This window comes from Paroedura picta, chromosome 5, assembly GCF_049243985.1.
Source record: "Paroedura picta isolate Pp20150507F chromosome 5, Ppicta_v3.0, whole genome shotgun sequence".
In the NCBI taxonomy this organism is placed as follows: domain Eukaryota; kingdom Metazoa; phylum Chordata; class Lepidosauria; order Squamata; family Gekkonidae; genus Paroedura; species Paroedura picta.
The window spans coordinates 74931014-74945186 of NC_135373.1; the positions used below are offsets into that span (position 1 = coordinate 74931014).

The 14173-nt window shown below is 40.2% G+C and overlaps 1 protein-coding gene across 40 annotated transcripts in view; it reads left to right on the plus strand.

The window, feature by feature from the left end:
- NRCAM (neuronal cell adhesion molecule) overlaps window positions 1-14173 on the plus strand; it is a 193182-nt gene that overhangs the window by 103656 nt on the left and 75353 nt on the right. For 31 of the 40 annotated variants that reach the window (XR_013231151.1, XM_077338555.1, XM_077338556.1 and 28 more), the window contains 5 exons: window positions 112-234; window positions 3051-3221; window positions 3802-3858; window positions 5919-6030; window positions 12445-12629. Coding sequence is in view for 39 of the 40 variants with exons in the window: in XM_077338555.1 (XP_077194670.1) it covers window positions 112-234; window positions 3051-3221; window positions 3802-3858; window positions 5919-6030; window positions 12445-12629 (648 nt within the window). In the remaining variant the exon portion in view is untranslated. The remainder of the gene's footprint in view (window positions 1-111; window positions 235-3050; window positions 3222-3801; window positions 3859-5918; window positions 6031-12444; window positions 12630-14173) is intronic. The other 9 variants (XM_077338539.1, XM_077338558.1, XM_077338544.1 and 6 more) reach the window with 1 other exon arrangement.

A 14173-nucleotide genomic window follows, 5' to 3' on the forward strand; every position in this document is an offset into this window, starting at 1 on the left:
GGTGATAAAGTTCATGAGATAGCAGTTTTTGTGTTACATGTTGTTCATTTTTTTCCTGGGGTTTACCATGTTTCTTATTGAACAATTCCATTTATTTTAATTTTTCTACAGGGTCCCCCTTGTGGACTAAGGAAACCCTAGTTCCAATAAGAGTAATTGAAGGTCAATATGTAATACTCCCCTGTAGGCCTCCAGTGGGATTACCTCCACCTATAATATTTTGGATGGATAACTGTAAGTTTCATTTACAATTTATAAAGAACTGAAACAAAAGTCATATTATTTGATTTTTGTGTGTGTTTGGCTAACCCTCGCTAGCTATGTGATGGCACATAGTTATACCACCACATTTCTTTCTCCTGCCATTACACTTTTCAACCTATTGTATGTTAATAGTTTTTTGTAATTTGCCAGTTTTCACAGGTGTTTTCCTTATGGCAGTACTGATCCAGTTGCTGAGGCAGTGTGATATAGGTATTTTGGACTCAATGTCTGCCATGAAAATAATGGGATTCTCCTAATTTATTACAGGTCCCACACATTGGACTTGATTTCTGGGATGGAAATAAACTTTGGTCCAGTACAATCAAATAGGGTGCCATGGTTGGACCACTTTGCCCTTAAGGCTCCGATCGATAACCTGGCCTCTCCCTGTATAGGCAGATTTACGCTCGGCCAAGGAGACTTGTGGATCCAATTGGTTTCTCCTGGTGACTCAGTTTATGCATTAGTAGAAGACTGGCAGGATTGTCTTTCTGAAGCCATCAAGAAGATTGTACCCCAATGCCCCCTCCATTCTTGCCCTAAGCCAGCTCCATGGTAGACATCAGAGCTGCACAAATGGAAACAGGAAATGAGACGGCTAGAACAAGTTTGGAAGAAAAGTTATAATGAGGCCACAAGAACATCTTATAAGATGCTTATGAAATCTTATGAGATGACAGTAAAAACCACAAAAATTGAGAATTTTATGACTGCTATTGCCTCCATGGACATGTCCATGAACATCCTTAATTTAGGGATTGTCAGAAATTACTTAATTGAAGATTAGCTGTGAGGTTTTCCCAAGCTGTTTTACAGACAAAATCTTGATGCTCCACCATGACCAAGCTTGATACAGATAGCAAACTGAAGACCCCTTCATCATCTCAAGGCCCCACTTTGGACCATTTCAGCCCACTCTCTTCAGCTGATATGGACAGGCCTTGATAGCAGTCCAGTCCATTTGCTCCCGTGACCCGTGTTCCTCATGGTTGATAAAAACTGGCTATGAGAAGATCTGGAACCTTTCCCGGGAGATTATTAACTTGTTATTGAGCATGGAGACCTTTCAGGAGAAACTGAGGGAGGCTGTGGTTAGACCACTTCTGAAAAAATCAGGGTTATACCAATCTAAACTTGCCAATTACTGCCCAGCCTTATATCTGTAATTTCCGGGCAAGGTGATTGAGCGGGTAGTTGTAGAACAGTTACAGAGCTTCCTGGAAGAAGACATCAGCCCTTCAACCTTTCCATTTCAGATTCCGCCCTGGCCACGGGTGGAGACGGCGCTGGTTGCCTTCACAAATAATCTCCAAAGGGAGTTCGATCTAGGCAGGTCAGCACTGCTATTCTTGCTAGATCTGACAGCGGCATTCGACACTGTAGACCATGGGCTACTAGCCCAACACCTAGCCAATGTCTGGATCAAAGGTTTAGCCTTAAAATTGCTATAGTAATTCCTCCGAAATTGGGGACAGAAGGTTTACACTAGGGGAGAGAATATCGCAGGTGCAAATCCTAATATGTGGAGTCCTGCATGGAGCTGTTCTATATATACCCCCTTGTCAGAACTAGTCTGGAATTTGAGGCTGGGTTGTCACCAATATACTGATGACACCCAGATATTTCGGTTGATGGATGGTCAGCCATCCACACCCCGGACTCTTTAGCCAAATGTCTGAAAGCTGTAGTGGACTGGTTCAAGAGGAGACAACTGAAATTAAATCCAGGGAGGACGGAGGTCCTTTGGCTTGGCCAGCATGCTAAAGGAGATACGGCAACTCTCAGTGCTAGGGAACAGTCTTTTGACTAAGCTTCCCCATACCTTTGAGCCAATTTGTTAAAATCTGAGTGAAGAATAATAGGAAACAACCACTGATGAAAATGCCACTTTGAAAACGGTACAAATCTGGAGGCTGTTTTGGTGATTACTATTAAAAGAAGAGAAGATATTTCTATTTTTATTCATTGTTAAATTATTTAATTGTTAATTATTGCCTAGGGTAGGTTCTTTCTTCTGCTGTGCTAAAGAAGATATGGCAACTCTCATTGCTAGATGGGGTCTTTCTAACACCTTCAACCTCCATCAAGAGTCTAGGCATAATTCTGGATGCCTCCATATTCATGGAGGCCAAGATCACAAAGGTTGCTTGCCATGCATTCTACCACCTTTGCCAGGCCTGACAGCTTGTGCCATGCCTATTGGCCTCTGGCCTATCCACCATGACACACTGGTGTCCTCCCAGCCACACTGGCTCCAGATCAGAGACTTAAACAGGTTCAGGGTTTTGGTTCTAACCTTCAAAGCTTTTACCTGTCTGGGACCCCTGTATCTACAGAACTGCCTCCTCCACTATATCCCCCAAAGAACACTAAGATCCAGTGACCAGCACTTGCTCAGTACCCCCAGTCCAAAAGAAATAAAACTGGCCTCAACCAGAGCCAGGGTTTCTTCAGTCCTGACTCCCACTTGATGGAAAGCTCTCCCTGATGAGATCAGGGCACTCTGGGACCTTCAACAGTTCTGGAGGGCCTGTAATACAGAGCTGTTCTGCCAGGCCCATGGTTGAGGCCAGGAAATTAACACCAAGACAATGCTGGCCTCCCTCCTCACAAAACTGATAATTCACCATCCTCAAATAATGTCCCACTTAGCACTGAACTTTCTCCGTGTCATATTGTGAAAGGAAATACTTCCCAAAGAAAGAGTAGTTAGGCGACATCTTTGAAGTAGCTCTTTACTTAGTGGCATTATAAATTTTTTTTTGTTTCTCCTCCCCCTGCCTCAGCTTTTCAAAAGCTACCTCAAAATGATAGAGTTTCTCAAAGTCTAAATGGAGACCTTTATTTTTCAAATGTAAAACCAGAGGACACACGTGAAGATTATATATGTTATGCAAGATTTAATCATACGCAAACTATTCAACAGAAGCAACCAATTTCGTTAAAGGTTGAACCAGGTTGGTATTAATTTTTCTAAATTAGTTTGTGCAATATTATGTTTTCCTATGTCTGTTAGTTTAACATAATGTGTCTATTTTTGGAATATGGGGAACTTAAATAGTTGGCAAAACAAGCTTAATAAATAGTACATGCTGAAGAGTTTGCTTGTTAGTTAGTTTGCAGATTTCAGTGACATTTATGCACCCTGTATTCAGGTTTGCAACCTTTACTTTAGTGTAGGTTTTGTATGCTTTCTACTCTTCTGTAAGTTTTCTACTTAAAAATGTGACTAATAATTAATATAAATAGACAAAGGCTAAGCTTCTGGTTATCAGTGCGTTAATAATAGGGTTGCCAGCCTACTGATATTAGCTAGAGGTCTCCTGGGATTCCAGCTTATCTCCAGGTGACTGAGATCCGCTCTCCTGGAGAAAATTGCCACTTTGGAAGGTATACTGTATGGCTCCACCCCCAAATTTCCATTATTTCACTGGAAACCCTAATTAATAGGCTTATGTTATATCTTTTTTGACATTGATATATGGATTAACATGTAAAGGCCAGACTGCATTCTTTATGATATTCTGTTTATTTCAGTGGATTCATTGAATGAAACTATAGCTGCTAATATGAGTGACTCTGGTTTTTATGGTGGTGAGTTTAGAGATCCAGTCTGGCATTCCTCTTTTCACTGTAGAGTTTAGTTAACTAACTTCACTCCATGGCTGCTTAACTTTACTCCCCTTACAATTCTATTATATCTATATTATATCTATATAGTAGTACTACTAGTGGTAATACAAATTAATTGTAAAGAATGAGCTTTTATTTACAAGTAACAACAGGAGCTTTTGCATGTAAAGCATCTTAACATTTTTACAAATGAATCCATGTAGCTGATTTGTTAATTTATATTTACTTTATTGCTTTTTTCTGAATTAGCTGATTATCACTGGGACTAGTCACTAGTGCACGCTGTATCTCAGAATTCTCATCTTGCTTACACCTGGCCTAAGTGTTTTGAGTTGAATGTATAAGTCCTACAAAACATATCTACTCAACATACTGATACCAACACAAATGTCTAATATGTTTCCCTCTTCCCCCTAGTCTCTTCAAGGGAAGAGATTTTTGTAACACTATCAACTATGTTGCTGTGGGTTTGGCTGTACTGTTGTAGTTCCCAATAATGTATACCCAAATCACTTTGTGCAACCTTTGCAGAACAAACAAAAATGCTTTATCGGAGCATACATAATTGATCAACCCATCCTGAGTTGAATGACTCCTCTTTTCATTTCTCAGGTTCAAGACAAACAAAAACACCCATTAGTTCTTGTCTGCAGGCACAGACACCCACTACTTTATAGAGTACAATCTGGGAACCATTAAAACCAGCAGCTGTATTCTAAAGGATGGGTGACAAAATCAGTCCCTACCAGTGCCACTCTACACAGAATTCACACACTTCCTTGGCCCATGACTTCAATGGACTTAGAAGGATGTAATGCTGCTTAGAACAGCACTGTGCATTTGCTGCTGGACTAGCTAAAGCCAGGGACAAATTTCTTGCTGAAACTTGCTTTGGGCCTAGAAAGTGACCATATCCAAAGTGATCAGAGGCATTTTGTTTCCAAGGAAAGGGAAGCAAGTGAAAGAGCTGTGTAGAGCATTGTCATAGGACCTGCATACAGGGCTCTTCTTTGCTTTTTCTTAGCTGAGCTAATGATCTTTTCATGTAAAGGAGAAAGATAAATGTGTTTGTATATTCTAGCTATTTTGAAATAGTTATTGCCTGGCAGTGATAATCAGGCACCTGGTAAATTACAAGACTGAATTGATTTCTGCTGCTTTGTTTTCATTTTCATAAAACAGGGTTTAAATAGATTCTTGTCATTTTGTATCTTATCTGCAATTTTTTAAAAAGCTTATGGAAGCCTAAATATTTTGATTCCTTGGGCACTGTATGATTTCCCCATTTCCCCAGAAGCAGGCAACTCAGTACATATGTTTCATTTAAAGGAAAGGGAATATTGGCTTTCACTGGAGCTCTGTGTGTGCATAGGAATACATGGAAGATAAGAGCTGAAAGTATTGCTTTCAGTAATATAATGTATCCCTCTCTGGGCCCGTCTGTACTGCAAACTGGTTGATTTAACATTCATTTTTGCTCCCAGGAAATACTGCAAATTATATTCTGAAAGTGTGTGTATATAAAGGCTTCACTGTAGGAATGGTCCCCAAAACATGACTTTTAGCAGCACACCAAAAAGTAACTCCCCCAAATGCTGGCAGGGGCTCATGGGAATTGTAGTCCATGAACATCTGGAGGACCACAGGTTGACTACCCCTGTACTAAAGCATTGGTTGCACAAGGTCTTTTACAAATGACAATGCAGGCGGGGGGGGGGGGGGAGAGATACAATAAGTTTGAGTTAGCTAATATGGTCTTTTTCTTATTCTTCCACTTGAGCATGAGCTCTATTGAAAGTGGAATTCCCCCCTCCCAGATCCATCGTAAAAGTTCTTCTCTTTCACTATAAGCCTTCACTAACTACAATGAATAGCACGTATAGTTGATGAATGTATAGCTTCAAAAGATACAACTTTGATAGTTTTTTGTGGAAATTTTTTTTATAACAAGGTAGGGTTCTATTGGCTTGGAATTAGATATGTATTGTAGTAATTTTGAATACCATTTTCTTTTATTTCAGCCACAGAACACATAGAGAGACGGCCAACTCTTTTGACTCCTACTGGAACCACAAGTAGCAAAATAGAGCTAAGAGGAAACACCCTTATGTTGGAATGTATTGCAGAAGGATTGTGAGTTGTCATTATAATCATACCATGTAAATATAGTAAACATGAAAAAAATTGTTTTCATTATTCTTGTATTTGATATTTTACTTTGACCTCATGTCCCTATGCCCCAGTCCTATAGACTAAATGTGATCTGTAGTTCAGTACAGAAAAATTCCCAGGGGCATTGGTATATATGACCTTCTTCCCCACACCATTTTCCTGACCTGAAATGATCCCATCAGGCCACTTTTTGCACTGCTGGAAAAGCTTACCTATGGCTAATCAGTATACATATGTATTCTAAGAGGGTGGAAAATAGCGGCTTCTTGAGTCCATGTCAGGCAATCACTGTAGGATGAAAGTATATGTTTCTGCAGGCCACTGTCTTGATCTATGAACCTGGGAATCATATTTTTAATATGCAACTCCCAGTGCACATCTGATAAACATGGGAACTCCAGGACAATGTATCTGTAGTTAACCCATGAGATATCTACTATGTGAGGCACTGGAAGTATTGTAAATTAACTCCCAGGTGTTAAAAACAAAGAAATAAAAAAGCCACGTGGGACCTGATTCAAATCAGTATCATAGCATAGGAGAGTGTAGGTTTTACCTGTCCTGAAATAGGCCTTAGAAGTTTGTCTCATGTGTCTCATTGTGGCAATATACAAACATCCTGTGGAGTAATTTGGAATGGGAACAGGGCAAATAGCAGCTCTACAGGACCATTTTAGGTAAGAACAGCACTGGGGGCAGACATTAAAAACCTCTCCTCATTGTTTGTTCCTACCCAGACAAACTTTTGCAGCAACTTACCTTGTCTGTTTTTGTGTTTCTGGTGCTAGATGCCTGAGCTATGTTCTTGTGTAAAACAAAACTATTTTGTTCTCCTATAATAGGAACAATAATATGTCCAAAGGCATAAAACATACATCAAGGAATGAACACACCTAACCACTGTTCATATATATTTTGCATATCAAAGTAGAATAATATAATGCATAAGACTAATCAGATATATTTTGTGCTTGGATATTTTTATGTATAACATTTGAGAATCTGTCCTTACTAAGTTACTGAAACCAAACAGGCATTAAATAAGAACAGAGATTTAGAGTAAAGGTAATACAGTGAATTCATACTGAAACTTTAGGTTCCCTTCTGTCTGATACTTAGCCTCTGTACATTGATTTGTGGTTTTGCTGAGTTTCATTTGTGGATGGAATTTGTAGTGGCATCTACTGGTTCTTTTGTGTAAGTTCAGTGGTACAAGGACTGCATTTACAGTCAGTCACCAATAATGGAAATATCTACATGCAATTTTAAAGAATGATTTAACAAAATATTGCATTTAAAAATGATGTGAATATGTACAAACTTTAAAATATTATTGTTAAGAAATCACAGAAGTAGGAAACCACATTAATATTGACAGATAATATACATTATTTCTTTTATGTTTCTCTTGGAAATGTTAGGAACTGACTTATTTGCTAGGATAAAACGTGGAAGAAGTGGGCTATGATAAAATAGATACACTTTATACAGTATGGTAGAAAAAAAACAAGAGGCAAATCTCTACTGAGAGAAGTTAGGGCTTCTGGAGCCTCTGCTGAGAGGGCTTCTGGGGCTTCTGGAGCCTCTGCTGAGAGAAGTTAGGGCTTCTGGAACCTCTGCTGAGAGAAGTTAAGGCTTCCCCTTTAAGACAAGCTAGGGCTTTCCCTTTAAGCCTGGAAACCAGGAACTGACACCCTGGCCAATCAGGGCTTCACCACCACGGAGTTCAGGAACAAATTTGAAACAGGCAGAGCTCCGCATGCTTTCTCATGCTTTCGCAATCCGGTTCTTCAAATATTGAGGGTTATATCCACTCTAGGATATTGCAGGATAAAGGTAGGATCACTCCGGATCAATCATGCTTGTTGCTTGTTGCAGAGGGAAAATTTAAATCGAACAAAATCAAAATGGAAATCTCATTCAGTGGAAGATGGCAGGGACTGAATAGACCTGCGACTGGAATAAAAGCTCTGTGCAGACTACACTCTAGTTAATGAAATTACATTGTAAGGCCACTTATTGCTGCTTCTGAGCAAGGTCCACACATATCCTCATCCATGTCCTGTTTAAATAATAAAAATTAATCTACATAATATCCCTCCAGAATATAATCCCAGATCTTTCCAGGCAAATGAATGCTGGGGGTAGAGGTCCTTCTTTAATGCTAAAGGCCAGAGTAGCACTGCTAGTGCCATGCAGTTCAGATCCCCATAGTGCCAGGTCCTGATTCTTCCCCTCTATGCTTCCAGGCCCAAGGTGGCAGACTAGGAATATGAGCTCCTTTTACTAGTAATATCCTGATACATGCTCTGAATCCTCATCAGAGGTGAATTTACTTGACCCCAGCATCACCAGCATTTTCTTTCTCCCATGTTGAATTAAACTTGTGCCTCCTGGTGCACCTCTTCTTGCACAGAGGACCACACTGGATCTCATCCTCACTGAAACTACTGGATGAGCTGGGCTCAGTGGAGGAAAGTGACCTCTTGACTGTGCTCTTGTGTGTAGGTGTCTCCTGTGCTGCTGATGCTTGTTTGCCATTTGATCAAAAGACTCTGAGAGCTGCTCAAGAGTCTGTGCTAATCCTAAAAGGACGGCTGAATCATCAATTGCAGAGGTAGCATGAAGATTGCCAGAAACAGGAGATTTTGAAAGGGTGGGACACTCAGGTAGTGTTATTATTTGGGGTACTTTTTTATTACCACTTAAAGTGGGGGCAGGTTATGCAGTAGTGAAGGCCTAGCTGACTTTTTAACCAGCTTTTTTGCTGTAGCGGTGGCCTTGATTTGGCATTTTTTGCAGGGGGCAGAGCAGAAGCAGAACACCTTGAAGGGATCTCACCAGAAAAATATCCCAAATTTAAAATCAGATATAAAATTAGCACTAAAGTCAGTCTTCCCTTCATGACACACTGAAAATTGGTTGCAAAAAATTAGCAACTAGATAATGCTTATCTAATTTCAGCAGCTATATAAATGAAGCAAATGAACTCAGATGAACCTATTAAATGAAAATGATGCTGCATATTATAAACCAAACCACATGCAGGGCCATGGAACACAACTGCCTTATTAAAGTTTAAATAGTACTCCAAGGTTGGCAGCAGAGAGGGTAGTCAATGTCTGAACCAACTAAACACACAGGAGTAAAAATCAATACTTATTACCCCTAATATCAATTAATCAGGGTCCCCAAAAATATCTACCCAGCTGTAGTTACTTCCCCCCTGCCAAATCCTACTTATACATTCCCTTGAAATTAAAACCAGATTAATTTGGAGTTTTTAAAAACAAAAACACAGCTTAACAATGTATCATAACCCCACTCTCTCTTTCCTCTGTGCTTAGCCCCAATAAAAAGAAGTACTCACCCAACTGGCTGAGGATGCTAAATAAGATAACTGGCTCATTTTTCAAATTCAATACCTTTATTGACATAGTTAAAACAATACAACTAGACTATAAAATAAAGTAAATCAAATCAAAATTCAAACTCAGAGTCCAAAGGATGTATTGTGATTTTTGAATAGCCTGACAATCTTGAAGAAATTAACTAGTTACCTTCTTTCGTATTGAGGGAGTCATCTCTTCTCATTAATAGTATCAAGAGTCGTTCCCTATGGAGGTTGTGTCGGTCACAGTAAAAAAAAGGCATGCTCAATGGATTCAGGTTGTTTAGTTGAGCAAGTGCAGATTCTCTTTAGGTAAGTGACTGTTAGAAACCAGCCTTTCGTGAATGCTATTGGTAGTGAGTTTAAGTGAGCCAGCATAAAGCATCTTCTCAGAGAGGGTGGGGTCAGCAAATAAAAATAATCTGGCATTCTTCCCACAGGGGGAAGATATCAAAATTTATTGGGAACTGACTCCTTTTCTAGTCCCCTAGGCTTTGAAAGTAAAGCGCTCATCTGTATGCAGCCTCTAGCTCGTTTAAAGTAACAAACCTTAAAGGTTCTGGCACATGTGCACAGCAGAATAACAGGCCAGTGTCATGGGCCAGCAAGATCTCAGCAATACTGAGGACTTCTCAGAGGAGAAAGATACCAGTGTAGCCTAGGCCAGAGGCAACAGAAGCCAACAAACAAGAGGAGGAGGTGCAAGCATGCCAATACTTACAGCCAAGAACTTGTACAGAACCACTTTCACCTCTCGGTTCTGATTTAGCAGATGAAAACCAGCTGCTTGTTTCTAGCCCTCCAGGATCTCCACCATTAGAGAGGTGAAGGCACAGGCTTAGAGTACAGCTACAGTCTAAGAGGAGAAGAGCTCACCTTGTGGCTAGACATCAGCTGCTGGCTGAAAGTGGTGATGGCATTTAACTATAAGGCATTTTGATGGATGTTGCTACCTCCTTATTTGAATCCTGAAAGCCTTAACTTCTTGGACTGGATTATTGTGCTTGCCTGATCTCTGGAATCTTGAACCTTGGACTAAAACAACTTTGTATCTTGTCTCCTCTCTTGGTGTTGGTTATTTGGAAGAATCACTGCAATCTGATGCCCACACCTGGCCAGACCATTACATTACACTAGGTTATGTTCCCACAATGCCTCAATCTCCTGGAAACTCTGCTTGGGCATTGAAAAAAACTGAGTTGAGGATGAGCCCCAGTTGATAAGCCTGGCCATACTGAAGGATCAGAAAGCACCAGAGTTTAGCTGAACTGACTAGATGGAAGCTTAAGCCATTAAGGAGCTATGCAGGTTAGCTGTTCCAGAGATACCCAAATGTGGAGGCAAAACTATAAGCAGGAAGTTGGGAGACCATTGGAGAGCTGCATTGATCCATGAAAAACTACACTGCCAGCCAGTCAAGCTGTACATCGCCACTAATGCAGAGCCTGCCAAAAATTTCCCTCACTTGATCAGGTTAGCCCCCAAATGACATGGTGCTGGCCAGGTCTCCTGAGGCTCCTGACTGTCCTGGCCTTTTTACAAAAGTGGGAAAGCCTCCTCCAGCCATTTTCATACCCATGCTGTTGGTCATTCTGAGGTAAGTCTTATAGAAGTATAGTTTAAGCAGGGGATCTTGTTTTTTCCTTTAAGTCCCTAGACTGAGCCAGCATCAAAATACTATAATGTGACAGGTGGGACAGCTTCAAATAAAAAGAAAATAGATAAAGGGGCTGCTCATACAAAAATAAAGAAAAAAAGGGCAGGAAAATCCTATGTATGAATGAGGGAAGAGGGGAAGATCGCCATAGTGACCATGTTGCATTGTATTCTTATACTGCATAGAGTTGCATTGGCAATGAAGTTTATGAAATTATGCTAAAGGCCCCCACTACTAAATAAGTATGTAACTGCAACCTGATTTAGCTGATAGTTGTTTTAATTCTGGTATGCTTATAACAAGAGTGTCTTGGGAATTCAAAACCAGCAACTCAGCATCACTTTAGCTAGTTCTCAATGCCCAAAGAGCCAGTTTGGTGTAGTGGTTAGGAGTGCGGACTTCTAATCTGGCATGCTGGGTTCGATTCTGCGCTCCCCCACATGCAGCCAGCTTGGTGACCTTGGGCTCGCCACAGCACTGATAAAACTGTTCTGACTGAGCAGTGATATCAGGGCTCTCTCAGCCTCACCCACCTCACAGGGTGTCTGTTGTGGGGAGAGGAAAGGGAAGGCAACTATAAGCCGCTTTGAGCCTCCTTCGGGTAGAGAAAAGCGGCATATAAGAAGCAACTTTTCTTCTTCAAAGAAGAACTTGTCCCAGCATCCCAGAATGAAGACACGGAATCTCAATCACTGGCTTAAATGAGAAGCCTTTCAAAAGCACTTTCAAAATACTCCTTTTTATAAACATGCTTCTCCTGTAAGGTTGCTAACCACCTGAAGAAAAAAAATAATGTACTTGTAATAGAGGATTAATATGTTGTTATTGGTACCATGTGGTATTATTTACCCACATGACATTATATGAAAAACTTAAACTAGCCATTTCTGCATAAGTGTCTATTAACAGTATATTTTTCTCCAAGTATGTTGGCAACTCTATTTTCCTGTGTTCTGACAAGAACTGGGCTTTTGTTCTTCTTAAATTGTAATATTTATTTATTTATTTAGACTGTCTTAGACCAGAGCAATTAAACACAAATATAGAAGCAAATATAAGGTAGGAGGGGGGAAACAATCCCTTATTCATAAAACTAGAATAAAATAGGTCAAAAATTGTAATTTTGAATCATAAATTGTACTCTGTCTAGCAGAAAATAATTCCTTTCATAATTACTACATCTGAGAATAGTGTTCCATCATATGCTTAGCATAAGTATTTTAAAGGACTTTAGTCATAGTAATATTTTTATGCAAATTGTCTTTATAATTATTAATTTTTTTAACAATGCTACGGTAACTTCAGTCTCAGCTTTTGTTCTCCCCAGACCTACACCAGTTATCCGCTGGATTAAAGAAGGTGGTGAGCTTCCTGCCAATAGAACCTTCTATGAAAATTTTAGAAAAACCCTCAAAATCCGAGATATCACAGAAGCTGATTCTGGAAAATACAAATGCTTAGCAAGAAATCGATTAGGTTCTACACATCATGTTATTACAGTCAATGTCAAAGGTAAAGTTTATGTCTACTTGTTAATATATTAAAAGACCAGAAATCACTGTAGTCCATAAGGAAAGTTGGAGTAGGAGTTGTGAGATGCAAGTTCAAACTCTACTCACTGATCTTTATTAGGTGACTTGGCACTAGGTCTCTCACAGCCTCATGAGATTGCTGTGAAAATAATATGAAGGAGAGAAGGGGAAACATGTATGTCATCCTGAGTTTCTAAGAGGAAGGGGAAGAAACGTATATGACATGTAGAAACGTAGAAGGGTTCACTGATTTTTAGTCTGCAAAATTTCCAGATCAGAAATATAGGTGAAGGTTTACACCATGCTATGCACGTGTGGGGGACCTTTCATGACATCATATGAGTAGATGATGTAATTACCTTACATAAGATTGATGTAAGAGCCTCTTGTGGCGCAGAGTGGTAAGGCAGCAGACATGCAGTCTGAAAGCTCTGCCCATGAGGCTGGGAGTTTGATCCCAGCAGCCGGCTCAAGGTTGACTCAGCCTTCCATCCTTCTGAGGTCGGTAAAATGAGTACCCAGCTTGCTGGGGGGTAAAACAGCAATGACTGGGGAAGGCACTGGCAAACAACCCCGCATTGAGTCTGCCATGAAAACGCTAGAAGGTGTCACCCCCAAGGGTCAGACATGACCCGGTGCTTGCACAGGGGATACCTTTACCTTTACCTTTAAGATTGATGTACTTCTGGAAGGATAGCTGTATTAATATGATGTACGCTTCTGAACATGCAGAATCTAGTGATATGTAGGGATTCTTTGGAATGTACTAGACATAATAGATGTTTCCAGTTCATTCCAGGTTTGATAACTAAGAATTCTTTGAATAACAAACCCTGCATCTAGAACCCAAATGAAACTGACCATTCCCTCTTCATCACATTTATATTCTACTTTGACAGAAGGAGATCAAGATGTACATGATTTGCCCCTCCTAAATTATGTTCTCATAACTACCCAGAGAAATCCATTGCACTGAGAGTATGTGAATGGTCCAAGATTACCCAAGAACTTTAGGGCTGAGTCAGAATTTGAGCCTACGTTTGTTGAGCCTTGAGTCTGACACTCTACCTCAAGAGTCCCCAACATGGTGCCTGGGGACATCATGGCACCCATCAACTGCTTTCTTGATACTCACCGTTTTTAGAAAGCTGGTGGGGCTCTTACCCAGATGTACTTCTGATTGGCCATTATAGGTATAATTGGTGATGCAGGCATTTTCAGAGGCAACCACTATGTTTTATTCTCCCTCATCCCTCTTTTTCAGTTTATTTTAATTACCCTTTCCTCCCCTGCACTGTGGCTTCCTGTCTGTAAATGGCTTCACCTCTGGTTGGCACCATTTCTAGTAGCCTTGTGGTTGCTCCCACCATCTCATGTCATAACTCCAAAGATGTCCACAGTCCCCAAATGCATGGGTACTCCTGATGTCCTGCTGTACCACACAAGCAATGCAATAAACTGTTACACTGAGAGTTTGGTATAACATATATTTATACAAAGCCAAATAAACTTATATTTGTTAGT